Source organism: Brachyhypopomus gauderio, chromosome 15 (assembly GCF_052324685.1).
Source record: "Brachyhypopomus gauderio isolate BG-103 chromosome 15, BGAUD_0.2, whole genome shotgun sequence".
Taxonomy (NCBI): domain Eukaryota; kingdom Metazoa; phylum Chordata; class Actinopteri; order Gymnotiformes; family Hypopomidae; genus Brachyhypopomus; species Brachyhypopomus gauderio.
This window is the reverse complement of record NC_135225.1, coordinates 4025992-4049662: the sequence shown is the minus strand read 5'-3', so window position 1 is coordinate 4049662 and position 23671 is coordinate 4025992. Positions and strand designations below refer to the sequence as shown.

At 39.7% G+C, this 23671-nt stretch overlaps 2 protein-coding genes across 6 annotated transcripts in view; one reads left to right on the top strand and one right to left on the bottom strand.

Moving 5' to 3' along the window:
- Positions 1 to 1320: 1320 nt before the first annotated feature.
- LOC143477115 (exocyst complex component 3-like protein 4) lies at positions 1321 to 22111 on the bottom strand. Of its 2 annotated transcripts, XM_076975642.1 has the most exons (15): positions 21838 to 22109; positions 21596 to 21712; positions 9121 to 9305; positions 8605 to 8733; positions 7865 to 8483; positions 7657 to 7771; positions 7447 to 7575; positions 6582 to 6682; positions 6334 to 6447; positions 4439 to 4562; positions 4131 to 4253; positions 3887 to 4039; positions 3675 to 3796; positions 3424 to 3577; positions 1321 to 3236 (listed from the first exon to the last, which is right to left on the bottom strand). In XM_076975642.1, exons 3-15 carry the CDS (start codon positions 9302 to 9304, stop codon positions 3234 to 3236), a joined length of 2070 nt encoding a protein of 689 aa, XP_076831757.1. In that variant the 5' UTR covers position 9305; positions 21596 to 21712; positions 21838 to 22109; the 3' UTR covers positions 1321 to 3233. The 2 variants fall into 2 exon arrangements, with proteins under 2 accessions (XP_076831757.1, XP_076831756.1); XM_076975641.1 differs by lacking the exon at positions 21596 to 21712 and having other exon boundaries at positions 21838 to 22111.
- Positions 21730 to 23671, top strand: part of exoc3l4 (exocyst complex component 3-like 4) — a 25300-nt gene continuing 23358 nt past the window's right edge. For 3 of the 4 annotated variants that reach the window (XM_076975640.1, XM_076975639.1, XM_076975637.1), the window contains exon 1: positions 21731 to 21868. The gene's annotated coding sequence lies outside the window, so the exon portion shown is untranslated. Of the gene's footprint in view, positions 21869 to 23671 lie in introns of all 4 variants that reach the window. The other variant, XM_076975638.1, reaches the window with a different exon arrangement.

Sequence of the window (23671 nt, the reverse complement as noted above, 5' to 3'; positions counted from 1 at the left end):
TCTCGTTCTGTAAAAAAAAATGTACAATGACATTTTCATTTTATTCTTGACTGTTTGCTTGTCACCATAACACAATAATAACAAAAAAAAAAATGTCATTTTCATTTTAGCTTAGCTGAACATGGAAGCAAAAACAAAACTGAAACACGTCCTGTTCTCCAGCCTCTCTCAGTAGGCTCTTAAAAGTATCAGAACGTGGGGATTAGTCCTGTATTTGCACAGGAGCCCATGGACTCCATCAATCCCAGGAACTCTGCACGAGGAGTCATCTGAGACGGAGAGCGCACTGAACCTGGGAGGGGCTGGAGTGACTAAATGAGAACGGATCTGCTGTTGGATGAAGATCAGGTCTATGCGTCTTGATTCCATGTCCAACCAGGGCAGGCAGGACACTCATCCGAGCACCTGCATCACAGAGGAAATGACTCCCAGAGTCTGTGTCTGTGAGGAACAGGAGGCTCTTGGAACAGCTGATGCCTGCAGCCCCTAAAAGGCGCTGGCTATTTGCCTCCCAGCCTTTTGAAGCTGTGGGACAGTGTGGGACAGTGGCATTTCTTGACTTTGGCACCAAAGCATATGGCAGAAGCAGAGAGCTGTGGTAGGCCGAGGTAGGGTTGCCCAGACTGTGATGCTGGGGGGGGGGGGGGGGGGCGGCCATGTGACATTGCTGCCTGACAGGATATTTTGTCAGCCTCTCTAGGCGGTGTGTGGTAGGCTGAGCTCTACAAAGCCACACAAAGGTCTAGATGCAGCTGTTGCAAGAAAAGCTGTCTTAAAAGAAAACAATGGTTGCTGGTGGTCACCCAGGAGGGACAACATATGGGACATCGGCTCTGACCGTTTAGAATCACCCAACATATGCAATAAGAAGGTGCAGTGAGCACGTCCAGACACAAACAGCTAGACAATCTGTAAGAGACGTGTTTTAAAAGCACTGTATTTTTTGTCCTCTGAGGGGTCCTGGAGGAAACCCACCTCTCTGGAGGCAGCATTGTGAAAAGTAATACTTCGGTTCATCATCCAAGGTGGCACAGCCATAAAAACAGTGTTGATGAGTAGTGTTGATGCGTGTGTAGCTTGTGAGTGTACCAAGATGCACTGACATGTCAAGGCCCCCTAGACATGTACGTGTGAATCTGATGGGACCCTTCCCTCCATCATAGGAATTCACTCAAATCCTTTTTTGCAGGACCACACAATGGCTGGAGGTGTATGACTGCAGCTTCTATTAATAGGCTATTGAATTGTGTGTGAATAAGACCTGTATATGTGCAGGTGCCCCTACAATAGTGTTTGCTTGTTTTCCAATGAATACAACTATTTACTTTCTGTTTATCCAGTTGGATGATTTAATGGGTTACTTTTGTGAAAACCGATCTTTAAATTGTATGCCAAAAAATACACATTCCCATGTACATGACTATATGACAACTGAAGAGACTGGGTTGGATAGTTGATCTCTCACTTACCCACTGTTGTTTCTTTCTCCAGTTGTAAACTGTCACTAACCAACATGTTTGTTCTTCTTCAAGTAAAAAACTAAAGACAGCACAGGACTCCAGACTAGATACAGAAACAGACGTGCAGACTATCCGAGTTTCATAAGGATGCAAGACACTGGCGTCTGACATTTACATTTCTGTGTGTGATCGTGCATCACACATTTCAGCAGTTCTCATCTGAACAACTGCTTAATTTATCCCTCAAATGTGTAGCTCTGCCACACGTCCAAAAATCTAACAATGCACTTTATATATTTGCATGGCTGCTGTATTTGGGCTCCCTTTAACACTGACATTCAGCCTCACTATGGAACTGTGTCCTATGAAATGTGTCCTGGATGATTTGTTGACGCTCACTGATGTGCCAGTGCTCCTCTACGAGAACGCTGCAATGCTCCTGCTCGTCACCTGCTCAGCGCCACTAAATGTAAACACGGGTGTGGGGAATCCTGGGTGGTGGGGAACAGTGTCATGCCAGAGTTAAATATATTCTGTGCCGGAGCAGCGGTGGCAGAGCTGCTGACTGGAAGCAGACGGACGCTTGCAGACACTCTAGCTCTGCCTCAAAAGTTCATTCGATCCACCGCAGAAATGCTTGTACACACACTCATACACACAGACTCGCAGAGCAAGCTTTGTTTGTTTTTTTGTTGTTTTCTGGGCCTAGCATGCTGCTATTCATATGAGATGTGCAACTCCCAGGAGAACAAGGCAGATTCTAGAAGCAAAAAAAGTTATAGAACCTGGAACAGAAAGACAGAGTCTAGAGAAAAATAATGTAATGCATAAAACTGAGCTTGAATAGAATCCCAGAATGCCCCAAATCAAATTCTCCTAAAGCAGCAGTTAAACCCTTTTGCAGGTGTGAAGATTGTCTTTATATAGCATGCAGTTTCACAGTACCAGGAAGCCTGCACACTAGCTGGTGTAATTTGCACTTGTCATTTTCCGATATAATAACAGGAAAGTTTCAAGAACAATTATCAAATCAGTGTCTGAGTTACAACTCTGTGAGGCTCTATCCTAGTGGTTAAGTTAAACTGAGTCCTGCTGTGAAGAAATGAACTAAATCGACTGAGAACACAATAGTTGGCTGAGCAGCCTAAGTATAGATGCACAAACAGCAAACATTACTTGATCAGCTGAAAAACCCATTTACATATTATCATATGCATTTTTAATGCATTTTAATGGGCAGTAAGAAGCACGAAGGAGTCAGTGGACAGGTAATAACTAAAGTATTATAGATCCAAACTAGAGTGTAGTGTCATAAATCTGCCAAACCCTTTACCCTTTAAAGTGAATGTCACACTGCATTTAACAGGGATTCAGTACAAGCGTTCATCAGCTGATAGTAGCACTCCCTCTAGTGGAACTAAGGTGTATTTACACAGACAAATAGCCAATGAGACAAAAATAAATATTGTAAACATTCTGTGTAAAAAAAAAAAAGAAACCAAACCATATTTGAAACTATATCTATAGGATACCTAAGCCTTTTAAAAGAGTCCTAAAATACAAATAAGAAAATAAAAGCTATGGCATTTTCTTTATCAAATTCATAAACAATATAAAAATAATTGTAACATTCGGCCCCTTCAGAGTCATATAGTAATATTCTAATAAACATTTTTTTTGTAGTTATTAGATCTTACAACATATATCGTCTCATAAACTCATGCGTGGTACATATGCTTCTTAACGTCTGACAGGACAGCAACCTGATGTCCTTCACTGTAAATGAGAGAAGTTGCATAAGTTCACATAAGCATTAAGTATATGCAATTGTTTATATGATAACTATGATACAGCACCTAGTCCCTTTAGCATAATAAAGATCTAACAGATACTAAAATTGTAATTTGGACAGTTAAGTGACAGTTAAGTAAGAACAGTACTGTATATCAGACTGCACAAGCACCTTAATGTCACTGAAGAGGCTGTATTCAGCGCTTCCAGCATTCGGTTTCTTCTCCAAATTCTGTTTAAGCTCAGTAAAATGCTGAATAAGATGGTATCTCTCAATACTTAACCCGTGGTCTCTGAAGTATAAAATGGCCAAGAGATGCTTCTTACTGGAAATTGGAAAGATTTATGAAGACTGTCACATTAAACATATTTTATTATGGCCTTATATGTACATGAGCATATAGAAAGAGAGAATGTGTGTACCTGATATCTGGGTAACTTTCAACCAGTGGTTTTAGGAGATCTTTTATATCTCTTCCATGTTCTTGTTCAATGATCTTACTAATCTGATCTCCTATTGGGTGAAGCCAAACTAAGGTTGATTCCTGAGCCGAAAAAAAAAAGAGACTTGAACATATTGTGTTGTAAGTAGGGTCTATGCAGAAAACCATTCCAGCTTAACTCCTTTATCTTACCATTTCACAGAATAGACCCTTGAGTTCATTCCACTGTTCTCTGATTTTGGCGGCTGCAGTTTCATTCTTCTTCCCTTTGCAAGAGTACTTATTTTTCAGTAGCTCAGATATGTATTCTTTCACCACATGGTAATGAACCTCATTGGCAAAGTTCTATGGGTCAAGAAAGTATTAAAAAATAAGGCACATCCAAATAAATCCTCTTCTGCAAATCCGTGTACCTGATCTAAATGATCAGACTCACCTGTGCAGGTAGTGGTTTCATGAATTTTTTGTATCCAGAGTATACCTCTATCCTGTTAGTCAGTTCTTTGAAATCAGCATCTGAGTTGAGCCATTTCTTGGTCATCATACTGTCTATGAAGGGCTAGAGAAACCATTGTATATTAAGTTTAACTCTTTGAAGTTGGCATTAGAGTGACGGCAACGGTTAAGACATCAGTGGCCATACTTCTCACAAATTAATTGGCTCGATTTTTCAGAAATAATGCAGCAATGCACCCCCAACACCAATCATTTAAATCTGTTTAGTTTACATCCAGTGTAACCCACCTTAATTTCAACTTTAAACTGCTCCAGCAGAGCTTGTCTCAGTCTGAGAGCCAGTCTCTCCACCTCCCTCTCCACCTGCTCCACCTGATCTGGACAAGCTTCCTTGTAGTCAGTCATGTGATCTCTGACACAAGCACATGATGGACAGGAGCGTTAGCCTATCAACATAACCATGTACACTACCGTTCAAAGGTTTGGGGTCACCTAGACAATTTTGTGTTTTCCCTGAAATCTCATACTTTTATTTATCAAATGAGTTGCAAAATGAATAGAAATATAGTCCAGACATTGACAAGGTAGAAATAATGTTTTTTTTTTTTTTTTTAATAATTTTCTTTGGTCAAAGAATGCTCCCTTAGCAGCAATTACAGCATTGCAGACCTTTGGCATTCTAGCTGTTAATTTGCTGAGGTAATCTGGAGAAATTTCACCCCATGCTTCCAGAAGCCGCTCCCACAAGTTTGATTGGGTTAATGGGCACTTTTTTCGTACCATACGGTCAAGCTGCTCCCACAACAGCTCAATGGGGTTGAGATCTGGTGACTGCGCTGGCCACTCCATTACCGATAAAACACCAGCTGCCTGCTTCTTCTCTAAATAGTTTGTGCATAATTGGGAGGTGTGCTTTGGGTCATTGTCCTGTTGCAGGATAAAATTGGCTCCAATCAAGTGCTGTCCACAGGGTATGGCATGGTGTTGCAAAATGGAGTGATAGCCTTCCTTATTCAAAATTCCTTTTACCTTGATCAAATCTCCCACTTTACCAGCACCAAAGCAACCCCAGACCATCACATTACCTCCACCATGTTTGACAGATGGTGTCAGGCACTCTTCCAGCATCTTTTCAGTTGTTCTGCGTCTCACAAATGTTCGTCTGTGTGATCCAAACACCTCAAACTTTGATTCATCTGTCCATAACACTTTTTTCCAATCTTCCTCTGTCCAATGTCTGTGTTCTTTTGCCCATATTAATCTTTTTCTTTTATTAGCCTGATATGGCTTTTTCTTTGCCACTCTGCCCTGAAGCCAGCATCCCGGAGTCGCCTCTTCACTGTAGACGTTGACACTGGCGTTTTGCGGGTACTATTTAATGAAGCTGCCAGTTGAGGACCTGTGAGGCGTCGATTTCTCAAACTGGAGACTCTAATGTACTTGTCTTCTTGCTCAGTTGTGCAGCGGGGCCTTCCACTTCTCCTTCTACTCTGGTTAGAGCCTGTCTGTGCTCTCCTCTGAAGGGAGTAGTACACACCATTGTAGGAAATCTTCAGTTTCTTGGCAATGTATTGCATGGAATAGACTTCATTTCTCAGAACAAGAATAGACTGTCGAGTTTCAATTGAAAGTTGTTTTTTTCTGGCCATTTTGTGAGTTTAATCGAACCAACAATTGTAATGCTCCAGATTCTCAAATAGCTCAAAGGAAGGTCAGTTTTATAGCTTCTCTAATCAGCAAAACTGTTTTCAGCGGTGCTAACCTACTTGCACAAGGGTTTTCAAGGGTTTTCTAAATATCCAATAGCCTCCTTACACAGTTAGCAAACACAATGTACCATTAGAACACTGGAGTGATGGTTGTTGGAATTGGGTCTCCATACATCTATGTAGATATTGCATTAAAAACCAGATGTTTACAGCTAGAATAGTCATTGACCACATTAATAATGTATAGAGTGTATTTTTGATGCATTTAATGTTAGCTAAATTGAAAAAAAAAACTGCTTTTCTTTCAAAAATAAGAACATTTCTAAGTGACCCCAAGCTTTTGAACGGTAGTGTATGTGCTATGTTGGCTCTGTTACTCTGAAAAAATTAATGTTTAGAAACCACACGTATCACTCCTAGTGTGTATGACGAACATCCAAAGATTTAATGTGATGCATTGTTCAGTATTCCCACCTGAGGGTGCTGAAGCTGTTGATATAAGCAATGTGATATTCAGCCCACAGACAGCAATCCAGTAAGTCTGACCCCAGTAAAGAGCCGCTCTGCTTTATAAACTCGTCTTCAAACCTAGACAGCAATGGGCAAAAAGACAAAATGTTTGTTTTATCGGCGGATGCAAAGTGAGGTTGGTCAATATTATGCTTAGATCTTACAGTAGAACATATCAAAGCACAACACGCTTTTGTTCACGTGTTGTTTACCTTTCAGGAAAGGGCTTCAGTGCTTCTAGACACATGCGCACAACCCTGTCTTTCATCTTCACGTCAATATTCCCAGCATTCTCAGCATACTGGGATATCATCTAAACATAAAAGAGACCAGTGCTCATCACGGCCACATTCTCTGTGCTCTGATTGGCTGGTCAGCGGCTTCCCTGTCCCTTATGCATCAGATCCCGCCCACACATTACCATGCACTCTTTAGCCTCCAACATGCTCCCGGCAAAGTCTCGCTGTGTTTTATTGTTCGAATTTACTGTCATCCGATTAAATTATATGGGAAACAAGAACATGTTCGGTGTGTAAGGAGTAGATATTCTGTGCAGTGAAGCTGCTAACTCCACACAAACAAATAATTACTTTCTGTTCGTCCCTCATAGCATCGCCTCCTACACACTTTCAACATGAGACTGTGAATTTCCATGATTCATTATGAACTATCATCAATTGCACGATTCTCACTCTGTGATTGATGGTGTGTGACATGTATGATAACAATGAAGCGAAAGTGAATCTTACTCCTTGGAATTGTTTTCTACGCTTTGCATTTATCTCTCACTCTACCAATAAAGCTGTATGAAAATATATCATGTCTTCCATTTAATACACTCATACATCACCGGCAGTTTGAAATGAGGAAGAGACCACACAGAGATTTGACAAACAAAGCGATTGTGGAAACTAACCAGCCCAACTCACAAAGCCAGAAGCATCACATAGGTGCAGGTGTTACACAGTTTCACTGTTAATTCACTACTGTTCTGTTAGAATGACAATAATAATCGTTGTAATCATTGTACAGAACCTAAAACATAATTATTAAACAAGGAAATATGTGTTTACGTACTTTATAAATGTTCATGTGAATTTCAGAGGTGAGGAATTTTCCGTCTTCCATTTCCTTGGGTTTTGCTTTCACACGCCATACCTCCTCCTGTTCACGTCTAATGATGTCCAGTGAGGTCTGGATGTTCTTCTGATAATAAATAAAGTCATAATTAGCAAAAACAAGACACTTTTCAGGTTGTATTTTCCTGTGGCTATAGGTGTGTCTTACCTGTAGACAGTCATAGTATTTTTTTTTTATTTTGTCTATAAGACCATCAGACAGCGAGGGAGTTTTCTGCTCATTCATCTCAGGCTGTAAAGAGGGACTGCCAAGAATTGTCTCACTGTAAGATAAGATGAACAAAACATGGTCTGTTTGGTTTTATTGTCAAGGCAATCAACAAGACCATTTCTTAATAGCGATTAGTACTCCTCACCTATAATAGCTGTTGATGCAGAAATCCAACATGGTGGAAAAATCAGCAAGTTCAGTGACCTTTCCCAGAAGTACGTTTAGGTGCTCTGCTACAAACTCATGACAAGATGAACTGTAGGTTTCAAACACATTGAAGTTTGGCGGATACAACTTCACAAGCTCTGCCTTTACATTCTCCAACTGCTCCACAATTGTTTTACCCAGAAGTCCCAAGTGCAATGTCAACCAGGATGGGTTTTGTTCACGGCTGTCGAGGGGGACCTGACTGAGTCCATCCCTCACCCCTTCCTGTACTGCAGCTCTCCAGACATCTCTCCATCCTGTCATCCCTCCCACCTCTCCCTCTCTCTTCTCTTCCTCTCGGATGATGCTGGCTGTGTAGCTTAGCAGCTCCTTGTTGTTGAGGGTCAGGGAAACGGATTGCCGGACGATGTTGGACACTTTATCTCTTAAAGTCTCATAGAGCAGACTCAGGTCTTTCTCCTTACGGCTCAGATTCACCTGGCAGGACTCCTCGGCATGAGTTTCCTGCTCGTGCTGAAACTTTAGTCGTAGAAACAGCAGGCTCGGATAGGCCTCTACCAAAGAACCATCTTTTAAAAGATCATCAATCTGCAGAACTATAATAGAAGGTTTCATGTATTACGTTACATTATGTTCCACTTCCTCCTATACACTGAGACATAATCAGTTTCTATCTGAGAGAGAGGTAATGAGAGGTAAAAAAGGAATTGAACTCACCTGACAGGGGTTTTGGAGGGATGTTATGGATGAAGGACTGACCATCCCCTAAGTCCTTACTCTTGTCTCTCCAAATGCTCTTATTCCTTTGTCCATAACTGAAGCTCCTCCTAATAAATGAGGGTTTTCCTAAATTCTCAGGTGAAGATAAAAAAGAAATAAAAAAAGAGAGAGCTTAACTCTAAACAGCAAATCACTACCTGTACCTCCCACTATAAAAGGTGAAGTTCACACCTGAGAATGGAAGGTCAATTTGTATAGTCAATTTCAGTCTGATTATATAATCCTATATTTAAAAAAAAAAAAACTTATTGACCATGTAATTTGAAAAATCACCATTTAAGTCATGTTAAATGCAGGAACAAGAGACTATATTATACTATGATCTTATACCAAAAATTAACTTGGCAAATTTATTTAAAATCTTAAATGAAAAGAGCTGGTGAAGTGAATTCATTTTGCTTCGCTTAGAAAGAGAGATGAGTTTTGTGGATGCAGCCCTGGTACATTTGGTACCTGGTTCTCCTTTCTCTGTTCTTCTCAATGAAAATCTCTGAAACATTGTCTTCACATAGCTGCTTGAGCCCGGGGCTGTCTCTAAGGGCTCCGGTGTGGCCGTGATCTCCCGGTACCTGTTCTCTTCACCTCCATAGCTATTCCTTCTGTTTTCACTCCCTGCCATTCTGTCACTCGCTGGCATTCTGTATGATAAAGGAGACATTCTGTATTATAAAGGAGACATTCTGTATTACAAAGGAGACATTCTGTATTATAAAGGAGACATTCTGTATTATAAAGGAGACATTCTGTGTGAAATTTAATCACACATTTAGCTCTACCAATTTTTCCATCGACTGGATAATTTACGTGCGAGTTCATTTCCCCATATTTCAAGTTCAAGCCAATATTCTTAATGCACTTCATAAATACCATTTAGCTGTGACATGGGGGAACAGGTTACAGAACAGGACCTAAGGAAGAAGAGAAAGGGAACACCTACCTGAAAGGTGAGAAAGATTTTTGCAGTTTCTACTATTACATGCAAAAATGTATTTGTTTAATGCTTTCATAATCTTTTTTTTAGGGTAACAGAGCTAAGCCTATGATATGGCTTGATATGAATTATATGGTTTATTAGTTTTAATAGGGGACTTTTCCTTAATTTTGTGGGACACTGCTGGTTGAGGAACACCCCTTCCAAAACTGGACTGGCACAAATAACACAATCCAAACTGTGTTCTTTTATTAGGTTCTTTTAACGGCACTTTCCTGTCTGGTCCTTTTAGTTGTGACTCATGAGCTATGCAACCCAACTTTACAGCGATTGTGGTTTGTTGACCCTGCATTTCACTTGTTTGTACTGATATTGTTGGTTTTGAACTTGACACTTCACAGTAGGCCAGCTAAGCACTATGTGTGCGTGAGAACTAATGTTTACCCTTATGATTGCTCTAACAAATTTGATATATAGAGTGCCTATTAACCAAATCCATAAAGTACCTGATAAAGGCTTTTGTATGTGTGTATGTGTCAAATAGATCAAATAAGCACTTCTCCTGTACCTACTGACATCAGCATGGACAGTGCTATAGTTAGTTAATTATTTGCAGCTCTGGATTTATCCGGTTACTTATTTAACACTTCTTATTCAGTGCATGAAGTTGGTTCCTTATTTATAAACAGAGTGGTCATGTCATACATTTTCTGTGCACATTGTTTTACAGAAATATATTAATTAAATGAAAATGGGATCACACATTTGTTAAGAATTGAGTGATTCGCATCCTGATTTTGTGAAGGTAACAAAATTAAAGTAATTATTTAATTAATTCCAAGTGTGTAATGTCATTTTAATATTCAAATGGTTTTAGGCTACATTTCTACACGCAGGAAACCCAATTTCACATCTGGCCCTAGGTGTATATATATATATATAGGTTTATACTCAAACCTAACCGAGAACATGATACATTCGGTAACAATAAACAAATTAATCTGAAGAACAAACACCAGATCAGGTTTGAATTGTTTAAATACCCACAGGACAGACATGCAAGACATTTAGGGATCATATGTGAGCAGAATTTGATTTTAGTCTGGCCCATGTTGATATATCAAACCGTCAACAGGACACATTGTGCACAGGGGTAAATAAAGACAATGGGTAAATTCAAAGGGGAAACTTTGAAGGCATATTACCCAGATTTTCTTGACTATAGAGCGCACCCCAATATAAGCTGCACCTACTAAGTAAAAAAAAAAAAGGAAAATGTTGTATAAGCCGCACCAGGTTAAAAGCCGCATATATCTACTGAACTTAATACATTTAACTGAACGGTGCCTGTAGCATTTCACATGTGACAGATTTGGCTTTCGGTGTTGTGCCGAATTCTGACTCCCTTCGTTTAGCAGCGCATAAAGATGATACAGATTATATTGTCCATTTACGTATCTATGCATAAATAAGAGCTAGACTTTAATTATCCATCACAGCAAACAGCACGGCATTATCTATGTCCAAAGCCACACTGACTCAAGGGTATTAATTATTTTAAATTAAAAACACACTGGCTATACCGAAGTTCATCTCTGACAACATGATTTCAGCACGCCTTTCGCTCTTGGCCACGCCTCTTTCCCGGCCCCCACACAGAGGGTAAAACCGGAGCAAAGAAAAGAGAGAAGCGCAAAAAAAATTATGAACGTAAAATGCGAGACGCAAAGAGAAGCAGTGACGTGCAAACAAAAGAAAGAAATGCAAAAGGAAGAAAGTATTGCAAAAAAAAAAGCAGCAACATAAAATGTGAAACGCAAAGAAAAGAAAGAAACGCAAAAGAGGGAAAGTATTGCAGAAACAAATTAGAAACGTAAAATGCAAAATGCTAATCTTATATTTGCGATATTATTATTTTTTCGTCACCATTAAAGACCCTAATTTGACTCCATAAATATCTAGTTAGGACAAAACTAGAGTGCTCAATGAACTAAGTTATAATCACTGTAACTCCCAAATATCATCTATAGTGTCTTTATGCGTGTGCAAACGAGAGGAGTCGGAATTTGGCACAACACATGTTGGTTTGAAAAAACGTCTCCGTCGTGCCTGCTGCTTGCATGTGCTAAATGAAAATGAGCACTTTCTTCTTTGATTTACAACTTTCACCTACCACCTGATTCACTTTCTGCTCCGCCCCCTGACGGGGAAAAATTATCTACAGAAAAGCCCCACCTCATTATAAGCTGCATGGTTCAAAGCGTGGAGAAAAAAGTAGCGGCTTATAGTCTGGAAAATACGGTAATATTCTTACTGATGTTGGGCAAGACTAATAGCAATTCAGAACAGAAGTAGGCCCTCCATGTGAAAAAGAATATCTGGTTTTAGCCTAGTGTGACTAATTTCAACTAACTGGAAACTTGGCACCTTGAGCAATAACGTATAATGATCCGATTAGAATAATGGCAAATGATTAAGATGAAATTCCAAACCTAGATACTCTGGCAGCAGAGTAAGTCACAGCGTTGTTTTACTTCCAAAAGTCGAGGGCACAGCTCATATGCTGTCATGCAAAATACAGTCAAATGTGGTGGGGGGGGGGGGGGGGGGGGCTTCACAGGGGCTGCTGGGACAAATAGCATCACCTCTGAATTTCGTTTCATTAAAATTTAAAAAGTTTAAAGCCATTCAGGCTTTTTTTTCCAGGAATTCTTCATGTCGGACAACCATAAGGGCAGTACAGACAACCAGGGGCAGTGCAGACAACCATAGGGGCAGTACAGACAACCATAAGGGCAGTACAGACAACCAGGGGCAGTACAGACAACCATAGGGGCAGTACAGACGATCATGGGGCAGTACAGACAACCATAGGGGCAGTACAGACAACTATAGGGGCAGTACAGACGATCATGGGGCAGTACAGACAACCATAGGGGCAGTACAGACGATCATAGGGGCAGTACAGACGATCATAGGGCAGTACAGACAACCATAGGGGCAGTACTGACGATCATGGGGCAGTACTGACGATCATGGGGCAGTACAGACAACCATAGGGGCAGTACAGACGATCATGGGGCAGTACAGAGGATCATGGGGCAGTACAGACAACCACAGGGGCAGTACAGACAACCATAAAGGCAGTACAGACAACCATAGGGGCAGTACAGACAACCATAGGGGCAGTACAGACGAGGAGGTTCTGTAGAACTACAGGCTTTACCGTCATTACTCAGCAGAGAATTTGGTGCAGTTTGTGTCTGCTACAAATACAGCAAGATCTGTGGACTATCTTCAAAAAGAAAAACAATACCGTCCATTAACCCCAGGAGTTAATAAAGTATAACTGAAAATCTGTTCCTAATATTAGGGGATTGTCTTAATAATCTAATTAAATAAAATTTAAAAATAGGTTATATTAAAAAGCTGCTGCAAGACAAGAACTACTTAGCTGACCCTGATACGGTGGCCGAGAAAACCCATCGCGCTGCAAAAGAAAAACGCGCTACAAATACACAAAGCAAATTTATCAAAATGACAACGTGCTCTGCAAATTCAGAAATGCTGCAAATCTAGTCACAACACAACTGAAATTGGCCACAATACAACGGAAGCATTCCTGGACTAATTATTATAAGCACCAAGAGTTGTGTTATACAGTATCTCAATACGTTAAATGGGACTGAATTAGTAAAGCTCTTTAAATACAGATAGCTGGGTATTTTAAGCCTTACTCTTCATCTAAATGCCTAGCTAATACCTAAATGCAAATGTTTATGCAACATTTTAAGTTCTACAAAATAAATCTAATTATTATCAAAACACCACACTAAATTATTGAAACACACTTTTTCATTTTCTCATGTTATGACAATTTTTAATATTGGAATTTGGAGTAATAGGATGCCAAACCCATGTAAAATGTCTATTAGGTTCACTATAAAACATTTCATGAAGCACTATATAATCAACAAATGAAACTGTTAGGAAATCACTTCAATATATTCCTGAAATATACTTTCTCTTGTAGCAATGATATATATAATGAGACAGTTTGAGACTTCAATGAGACTTCACTGTATATAATGAAGTATTTTTACTGCAGGAATATGAAAGAATGGGGTAGCTTGTGTAACTTGTATAAACATACGCAGCTTTAAAAGCTCTAGGAAAAAAATCTAATTGTTACCTGATCACTCCACTATATTCTTGAAATACATTTTCTCATACGTCTTGCATATGTTCCTGTATATGATGTGCTACTTGTATGTCTATCTCAGTGTATGGTTTCCCTGCCAGCATCTTGCATCTTTGTACAAGATGCTGGATTGTCTAAGGCTCCTCTGTATAGATGATTTTGTGGAAGTTCATTTCGCCTGTCCTGATAACCTTTTGAATTCTGTCCTGGTAACCACATTTTCCAGATCACATGACACTCCATTGCTCCTGCTGTAGATCCTGGGCAGGTGCATCAGTGAGTCAATGTCTCTGTCTTTGCATACAGCTTGATGTCGTTGATGTACAGGAGGTGGTTAACACCTGAATCTGTGCTTTTTTTGTTGATTTGGTTGAGGGAATTCAGGCCTGTGCAGAGCAGAATTGAGGTCACTGCTCCTCCTTGGTATTTAATACACTTTATAGTGATCTGAGAACTTGTCTTTGAGTTGACTTCTACATTTGTGTTCCATTAAGTTCTGGATGAAGCTCATTTTGGTTTTATTGGCTGTAGATGATTCAGATGTGTGGCATGTAGTTGCTTTCTTGTAGTCAATCTAGGCAACATTTAGGGTGGTCTTCGGGTAGGTTCCTCTAGGGTTGTTACCAGGGCTCTAAATTAACACCCGCCAACCCACCAAATGCGGGTAAAAAATCATTTTGGCGGGTGCTAGGAAAAAAACTTACTAGCCAATTTGGCCAGTGATGCAAGAGGCATTACATCATGTATGATACACAAGTCTCCATTCTCACTCATTTATCCCCTGGCAGTACTTTCTACATTTCCCATGAACACTACATGCCTTAGCTACGTCATGATATTACACGCCAATTGGCTGCGCGCGGTTTGTAGTGAAACATGAGACCGCGTGAAACCATGGAAACGAACGCTAACACCACTGAACGTACCTCGTGGTGTTAACAGACTTCAAGAGGTAGTTACCGTTAACGTGTACTTTAGGCTAACTATTAAACTAAATGCGGCGGTGGTTGGGACTTGGAGCAGCTGGGGGGGAGAAGAGGAGCGAGAAGAGGAACAATGCAGGTGATGAGGAAAGGGAAAATAAAAAAAGAAAATTTAATGCCAAATGGCTGACGGGCCGTGAATGGCTAGTGTTCGACAATGAAAATGTGCTAATGTTTTGTCAAAATTGCCGCACTTACGGTAAAGAAAAGAATAAAACGAACAATTTCGTGGTTGGAACCAATAATTTAAAAATAGAATCTATAAAGGACCATGAGAAAGCACAAAGCCATCAGGAGAGCCTACGAATTAAGGCTGCAAAGACAGATCCTATCGAAGAGAGCCTTGCTGGGAGAAGCCTCGCTTTATTGAACGCATCGGAGATGGAAAAGATGCAGTTACTTTTTCGAAATGCCCACGCCCTCGGAAAAAAAGGCAGGCCTTTCACCGACTTCGAATGGATGTGTGAGTAAGTAAATTAACGTTACTATTCATATTACTATTCTTTACTATTCAGAGTGCTTCTATGCTACATGCTACTATTAGTGGCTTCATTTACAAGAAAAATAATTTCAGGGTGGACAGGAAGAAAGGCTTGAACATAGGAGAGACATACACAAATGGCTACCAGGCACAAGAGTTTATTCACTACATTGCAGAGGATGAGAGAAGAAATATGAGGGCAAGATTATCAGATGGCAAGTTCATCTCGGTCATGTCAGATGGATCCCTGGACAGTGCAGTGATGGAAGAAGAAATGGTTTACGTTAGGAGTTCCAGTGAGGGAAAGGTCAAAGTTGATTTTGTTGGGGTAAAAGCTGTCTCAAAGCCAGATGCTACAAATATAGCTGAAGCAGTGTGTCGTATAATGGAACGTGAAGTCGGTACTGATTGGAAGAACAAGCTAGTGGCAATCATCACAGATGGAGGATCTGTAATGACAGGAGTAAACAACGGTGTAGTCACAAAACTGCGTGCAGACAGACCAAATGTGCTGGGGATTCACTGCATGGCCCATAAGCTAGAGCTAGCCTTTTCAGACGCATTAAGGAAAAATGTGATGGCCAGGAAAGTTGAGGACCTGTTGAGTGGACTCTACACTTTATATCACAAGAGTGGTGTGAACAGAGCCAGTCTAAAGCAAAACTTCCAAGAGCTGCACATGAAGGCTTTGATACCAACCAGAGTAGGTGGAACCCGGTGCCTACCACATCTCTTCAAAGCACTTGACCATTTTCTCAGAGGATATGCTGGCATTATACACAACTTAGAGGAGAAGGTATGTAAATGAACAGCATACTAAAACCAGCAATGTAAATGGGTTATTTAATGTTTGCTTTCTTTATTCATCAGTGTTAAATGCTGTCTCATATAATACAGTTATTTTGTTGTAGTCCCAGGAGTCCACGAACATCAATGCTGTTCTGAGGGCAAAAGCCAAGGGGTTCCTTAACATAGGGAAGAATGGTGGAGTGCTCAGGTTTTGCTGCCTTCTCCATGACACCATCTATCAACTGAGCAATCTCTCCAAGTTACTGCAGAGGTCAGTGTCAACCCTGGCTGAAGCACAGAGCTGCCTGTGCTCCACTCAGGCTGTCATAGAAAAGTACAAGTCAAGGTATCACATATCCTATAATTTATCATTTGATTTTAGGCTGTGTTGGTGTGTTTATAACTCAGTATAAATAAAAAGGGAATGAAAAGATGCTCATTCATCCATCTATCTCTGCACAACTGTAGACCTGGGCCTAAGCTGAAAGCAGTGCTGGACAGAGACACCTATGAGGGAGTCCTCCTGAAGTCTACTGATGCCGACCAGCATGACAAGGCAAAGAATGAGCTAATCGATTCCCTGTGCCGGTGCATCACTGCTAGATTTAGTGATGTGAACAGTGGCGTCCTGCAGGCTATGCGGCTGACCAGTTTCCAGTGCTGGCCAGAGGCAGACACAAGTTCAGGTTAGGAATTCAAATGTAATTAACAAATCATTACACATTTTATGTTTTAAGACAACTGCTTAACATTATGTCAATGTTTTCCTGTTCTGAGATTTTGGTGATGGAGAGGTAGACAAACTCATCAATTATTTCCGACCTCTTTTACTGTCTGCTGGAGTGGATGTGGAGTTGATCCATGATCAATGGACAATTCTCAAGACTGAACTGTACACAGCAGAATTTAGCCAAGGTACTTGGAGGATGGATGGATAGATAGATAGATAGATAGATAGATAGATAGATAGATAGATAGATAGATAGATAGATAGATAGATAGATAGATAGATAGATACTTTATGCACATGTCTACTAGTGTGTTTAACTTTACTTTTTCAGGAAGCAGAGTAAATGTCATTTGTTAAAGGCAATCCAAATTTGATGCCATCTTTTAATAACTAAAGTTGAATTAGAAAAGGTGTCATTGCAAGTGCATAATGCATATTGTCTGTCTCACCCTGCTACAGGAAATTATGAGAAGACCTGGCCAACTGTGAACAGAATGCTGCGACATCGGTGTCCTGATATCCTCGATCTTTTTGATGTTCTCCTCACAATCCCTGCAACAACAGCTGACTGCGAAAGAGGGTTCGGTGTCATGAAGCAGGTGAAAAGTGACTGGCGCTCATGCCTTAAAGATGATACCCTCTCTGACCTCTTGAAAATACAGTTGGGCTCACCTGACATAACTAACTTTGACCCGTCCAAAGCCATTGATATATGGCATGCTGATGGGGTGCGCTCATGCAGGCCTAACTTTGTGTGCAAACGTGCCGCAAAAAATCAGAGTAGCTCGGATTCCGATGCCACTTCTGAAGAAGAGCTCTGAAGTCAAATAATATCTGATATAATAATATTTCGGTGTATATATTATGGTATGTTTTTCATGCAATGTTAATAAAATTATCAAATGCATTCAGTGGTACTCATTTCTCTTATTTTTATCGCATAAAATTTGGCTAGTTGAAGTTCTGATTGGCCGGTAACTTTAGAGAGTTACTAGCCACATTGGCTAGTGGTCAAAAAAGTTAATTTAGAGCCCTGGTTGTTACCTTCATGTACTTGCACATATGGTCATTCAGTTTGGTGGCTAGAATTCCTAACAGGAGCTTCCTTGTTGGGGACCGGTAGGATGTTGATGTATATTTGAATGGTGCGTTTGGCCCTTGTTGGGGTCCTTCTGTTCTCTTCTGATGGGAGCAAGCGGTTCATTTGTTCTGATAATTGTGCAGAGCTATAATTTTATATACATGCCTAGTCTATAGGCATGTATCATGCCAGGGCTAGGGGCTGCCATATTCTTCACGTTGCTGGCTGACTCTTGGACATTTCGGCTTTTGTAATGCTGTTTCCGAGCACTGTGGTGCTCTGAGATCTGTTAACCACTGAACACTGTTGTTATTTGATGTTTCATTGTCTCATATGCTCTTCCTGTACTGTTATGTTTCATCTCTGGGTGGATCCACTGTCAGACTTATGTTACACTGCTTCTGTAACAACTCTATGGATTATTCATTTGTGAAAAGGGCACTTATTCCTTTCACTGCTGCTTCTTTTGTATAACCCTACAAACTGGATTCCAGTGGTCACATATCGCATCATTGAGAAGGAGTTCTTCAGAAATGTAGCAGTCATCTGATATCGGCCTATTATATAGACCTTCTAAAACTGCTTTTGTAGAACCAATTTATATTCCCATCATTTAAAAAATCCCACAGTAAAAATACATGAAAATCATATCAGTGGTACATGAGAAAGTCTGTTTTAAGAATTTATTGGAATGATTTGATGACGATTTCATAGAGGATCAAAAAGTGATATATAGTGAACCAAATAGACATTTAACTGTAGTTTGCCATCCCAGTACTCCAAACACCTAGAGTAAAAACACTTCAGTGTCATATTTTGAATACATTGGATAGTGTTCTCCAAAATTAGTGGAGTGGATTGATAACTATTAGATTTTTTAAATGGAATTTTAAGATGAAAAGATTAGCCATTTGCACAATTTTGATACATAATTATATGTTTAATCAAGCATGGACGCACACATAGCTTCATTCATACATGGCGTGCCCAAGCTTTTGAAAAGTGCAGATGGAGGTAAACTTAAGTGTGGGGGAACAAGACCTTTCTGATTATGCACAGTTTTCTTTGTTTAATTTAACTATTTCGCATCTATTGGCTCTCACGGACATGTTAAATTCAGCATGGATATACAACGAGGCTTTAATCACTGGGTACAAATGATTTTTTGTTTTTCTCAAAACAACGAAGTTGGATTAAACGTATGCTAGCCAGCTAGCTAACAAGATCGATATCTAAGAAATACTTAGTAAACGTCATGTTATTTTAATACGTTTCTAGGTTTTGTAGCTAATTTGAGACTCGAAGCAGTCTCGTATACAAACATTCAAAACTTGACTCAAACTCATACGAAGTGATGCGTCAATATCTCTGCTTTATATATGCCAAGTACAACTCTTGAAATGAGTTTTCTTTTATTTAACTGAAGGTGAAATTCAGTAATTTTGGTCATTTTTCTCATATAGGCTAAAGCAACCGATGTCAGACAACGAACAACTGCATTCACTTCAGTGCTAATAAACTCATAGATAAAGTCAATAAAGTCAAGAGGTCACCCACATTACAATTCAATTCTCAAGATATGCCTGTGATTTGAGTGCTGCACAATTTCAATTATAGTATCATCCTCTGTAAAATGTATATAATAGAGGAGCATATCCCAACAAAACACCACAGTACCGATGACAAAATTAGGATGTTTACACCTGCGTAACCAGTTTTAACAGGACTGTAAATATTAGGCATTCAGCATGAAAGAGTCCTCCATGAAGCAGCAATAGGCCTACTGGCCTGCTGGGTAAGTGACGTTTAATTTATAGGGACAAATTGTATCCTGAATTGTATATGGGTCTGCACATAAGATACAGGAGCATGAGGGACAGGACAGTCTATGTCAACCCATACAGAATCAGTGTCTCATTTCTCATTTATAAGCTTTATATATATATATATATATATATATATATATATATATATATATATATATATATATATATATATATATATATATATATATACACACACAAATTATATATATACATACATATATACATATACATAAATACATATATACAAATTCCCTTACAGGTGTGTGTGTGTGTGTGTGTGTGTGTGTGTGTGTGTGTGTGTATATATATATATATATATATATATATATATATATATATATATATATATATATATATATATATATATATATACACACACACACCTGTAAGTAAGGGAATTTGTGATTTACTGTCTGTGACCCTCAGTCAGAACCAGGATCGTTGCAGCAAATTCTGGGCCCTGTACACTCTCAATGTCAGTGGGCCCCTATAGCTAAATGCCAGTAAACGAGGCACATGAGCAAAATGGGCCCCTCTCCCTACCCTGGGTAGTCAGGTCCACTTTTCCCCTCACTACCACTCCCATGGTCAGTACACTCTGACTGGTTGTTCATTCCCTTAACTGTGTGTCTGCTCCTCTGTCTCTTTCTCTGTCTCTCTGTACTTTTCCATTACCCCATTACATCCAGTCTACTGTAACCAGTATATGTTTTATCATTCTTACCCAATGATAAAACATATCTTACATCTTAATACATGTAGTTAAATACAGAATAATCATTAAACTTTGGAACTCTTTCCTGACACCCGTGTGTTGTGAATCTGTTCTTCTGGTACCAGCTACAGAACTCTGAACTGAGGGCTGAACAAATTTATAATCCTGTCTATGAACCATCAAGGCTATGATCTACGTCTAAAGACGATTTCAGAAACCTTATAATTATAATTATTAAACATTATAATTTTAATGTTACCAGTCATAATTCAGGGGATCAATGTTTCGGGAACTCTTTAGCAATGAATGTGTTCAAATGTAACCAGAAAGTAATCTGATTACTTTAATTAGGTTCTGTGTGCTTTGGGGAGTTAGGGAACGGCAGTATCAGTTTCATTGGGGAATACCAATAGCGTCTGTAACACCTGGTTTACTCGAGACTTCCGGCAGAGTTATGCGTGGTGTGAAGACCAAGAACATGAGCGCAGGATTTTGTGAACACACAAAATCTCCAATAACACAGCAGGTCTGCACACGTCTAGGACCGGGAAAGGTGTTTTATAGAATACGACCAATCTAGTCCAGACAAGGGCAGAATGACACGACACCCACTTTATATGAGTAAATGAAGTCCAACTGAGCTCCGGGAATCTTGACCTCGACTTTTAACAGTAAAATAACGTCACATTAGAGGTAAGCGCCAACTGCAAGAAACCTGCAGCTTAAACTAACGATTACGCTCAAAGCTTTTAAAGTTAATAACGAAACATTTCTTGTACTTTTCGCACCATCTCTTGTACTTGTACGATCCTAAAACACGCTGTATCCTTGGACGTATTGTTATTTAATATATGCGACTACAATGAACGAGTGTCTGCAACGAGTCTTTGACATACAACGAATATACAATAGGCTATACAGTTAGCGAACACTGCCAAAGGTCTTAAGACGCTTTTATACTGACCTGTTATATTATAATACTATATGTAATAATTCTAGAGAACCATTGACTGCAAGATCCAAAAGCAACTTGAGCCGAGTTTAAAAGGCAATGCCATTAGACATTCTGTACAGAATGCTTATATTCGGTGTCAGAGTTAGTCATATATAGCCTACGTACATTTAAAAGCCACAAAGTAATAGTAAAAAAATAGTAATTTATTTAGCAAATCTGCGCTAACAAATACGTACCCAAAGACTCGGGGTCACGATTTTCCTGTAATGAAAAAGCGTTCTTGGATTCAGTGCTGCATCCACGGATTTAATATGCTTCCATTTCCTTCCCAGATCTCGGTGTCTTCCTGCACCCTACGTGGTGTGGTTTTAATGATTGACTATCGGTTACTGCAATTGGACAAGGTGATTTCCCCAGAGGACACAGAAAGCGAAAGAAAGTGTGCAGTTTGACATTTCAGTTGTCACTTTCCACTTACCTGAAGGACAGGTCGCGAGTAAGAGCCTCATGTAAGTGTTTGAAAATATTTTTTATATAGACCTTTCTGATCCAAGATGAAAACATCTCATTAATCTGCTTCTTCTCTGTAACCAAATGTCCGGGTTTTGTCACTTATTGCAGGTTATGTCGATTAAACTCTGTAACGTTTCATTGTCAGTGGAATTTGTTCTCAAATATAAAAGTGTGTGGCGTTTTAACAACAAAAGAGAATGTAGACACACAAATTAAATCCAGTTTCTAAGGTGTTCACATGACAGTTTAACATTGATGCCATGTGTGTTAAAGGTCTATATAACCAGTTTGTCACTTCGTGGTGTCTTTTCAAAATAAAAGAAACCATGTCAGGAACGATTCTTCAGACATTTAAAATAATAATAATAATAATAATAATAATAATAATAATAAAACAGCTGCAATGCAATGAAAAAAAGAAAATAATCAGATGTGTGAAACATTTTAAGTTTGAGGAAAAATGTCACAGATTTCCAAAAATACATTGAGAAGGCCTAGACTAAATTCTCTGATACTATATATGCAATGCAAAGTAAAATCATGTAAAATAAATGTAATACAATTTACCTCGCTGCACAGCAGGACATAAGAACTAAGGATAATGTGAAACATTATATTTCAGGTGTAGTTCTGTGTGTGAAACCTGTTGATATATTGTGAAAAGATTTAAATATCAGAAATGTCCTGTAGTCTGGTGAATTAAAAGAACATAGGGCCCCCACATGACTAAGATCATATAATTTCAGGTTTGTTTTAAAGGGCTTTGTAACATTGGTCAGAGACAGAGGTGACACAAACGCAAGTTAGTGAATATTTATTTAAAAGAAAACAAACACGAGAGAAACACAGAATGCTGCTGCTGGGGACAAAACTACACAACGAGGGACTAGTGCTAACGAAAGGGGCTACGAGATAAATAGAACAAAGTGATATGCATGAGAGCATGACAAACACAAGCTACGCAAAAGTATAGAGGAGAACCATAATAAGGGGAATAATGACTACAGGGCAGTGGAGCACGAACAACAACACTCGGCTACTAACAACTAAACAGACAAGAGAATACAGCCAATGAAAAACCTAAGCGACAGGGAGACTAACCTAGATACAAATGAGGAACAAGTGACTTACGCGGAGCGGAGAAGAGGGTCACGGGAGAAACACATAATTAAACAACAGCGACTAGAAACGACACAAAGAACAAGAACAGGTCTTAAGGACAATCAGAAAATTTGAACATCATGAGCCCAAGGGGGAAACTCACGTACCGTGACCAACAACAAGGGGTAGAACGGAGGGGTTTAAATACACAGAAACATGGAGGAGAAACGAGGCGCAGGTGGGAACATTGAGGACATGGGCGTGGCAGACAGAGGGAGAAACCAAGGGAACGGCGAAAACTAGGCGGGAGGAGGGAGGAGCTGGACATGACAGGCATCCAAGTAGTAATATGCATATGAAAATGTGAAACATTAAATAAATTTGTTATTATGGATTATATGAAAGTCTGTGTAAGGGTTCTGCTATCTCTATGCTTCTGTGACTTCAGAAAATACTCGTCAATGCTTGTCTGCCTGTCTTTTTGCCTGTGTTTTATATCTGTAGAGAAAATAGGAGTTACTATAGAACCGCATGATATAGACTTGACCTACCCCTATCCCACATGATGTAGACCTGACCTACCCCACCCCACATGACGTAGACCTGACTTACCCCCACACCACATGACATAGATCTGATCTACCCATACCCCACCCCATATGACATAGACCTGACCTACCCCACCCCACATGACGTAG

Excerpts from the sequence above, each read along its gene's own strand:
- LOC143477115 (XM_076975641.1), bottom strand. The coding sequence starts at position 21,923 with ATGTTTTCATCTTGGATCAGAAAGGTCTATATAAAAAATATTTTCAAA. Across the intron at positions 9,306-21,837 it reads ACTCGCGACCTGTCCTTCAG|AATGCCAGCGAGTGACAGAA; the intron begins GTAAGTGGAAAG and ends TTTATCATACAG. Across the intron at positions 4,254-4,438 it reads AGTTTAAAGTTGAAATTAAG|CCCTTCATAGACAGTATGAT; the intron begins GTGGGTTACACT and ends TGGTTTCTCTAG.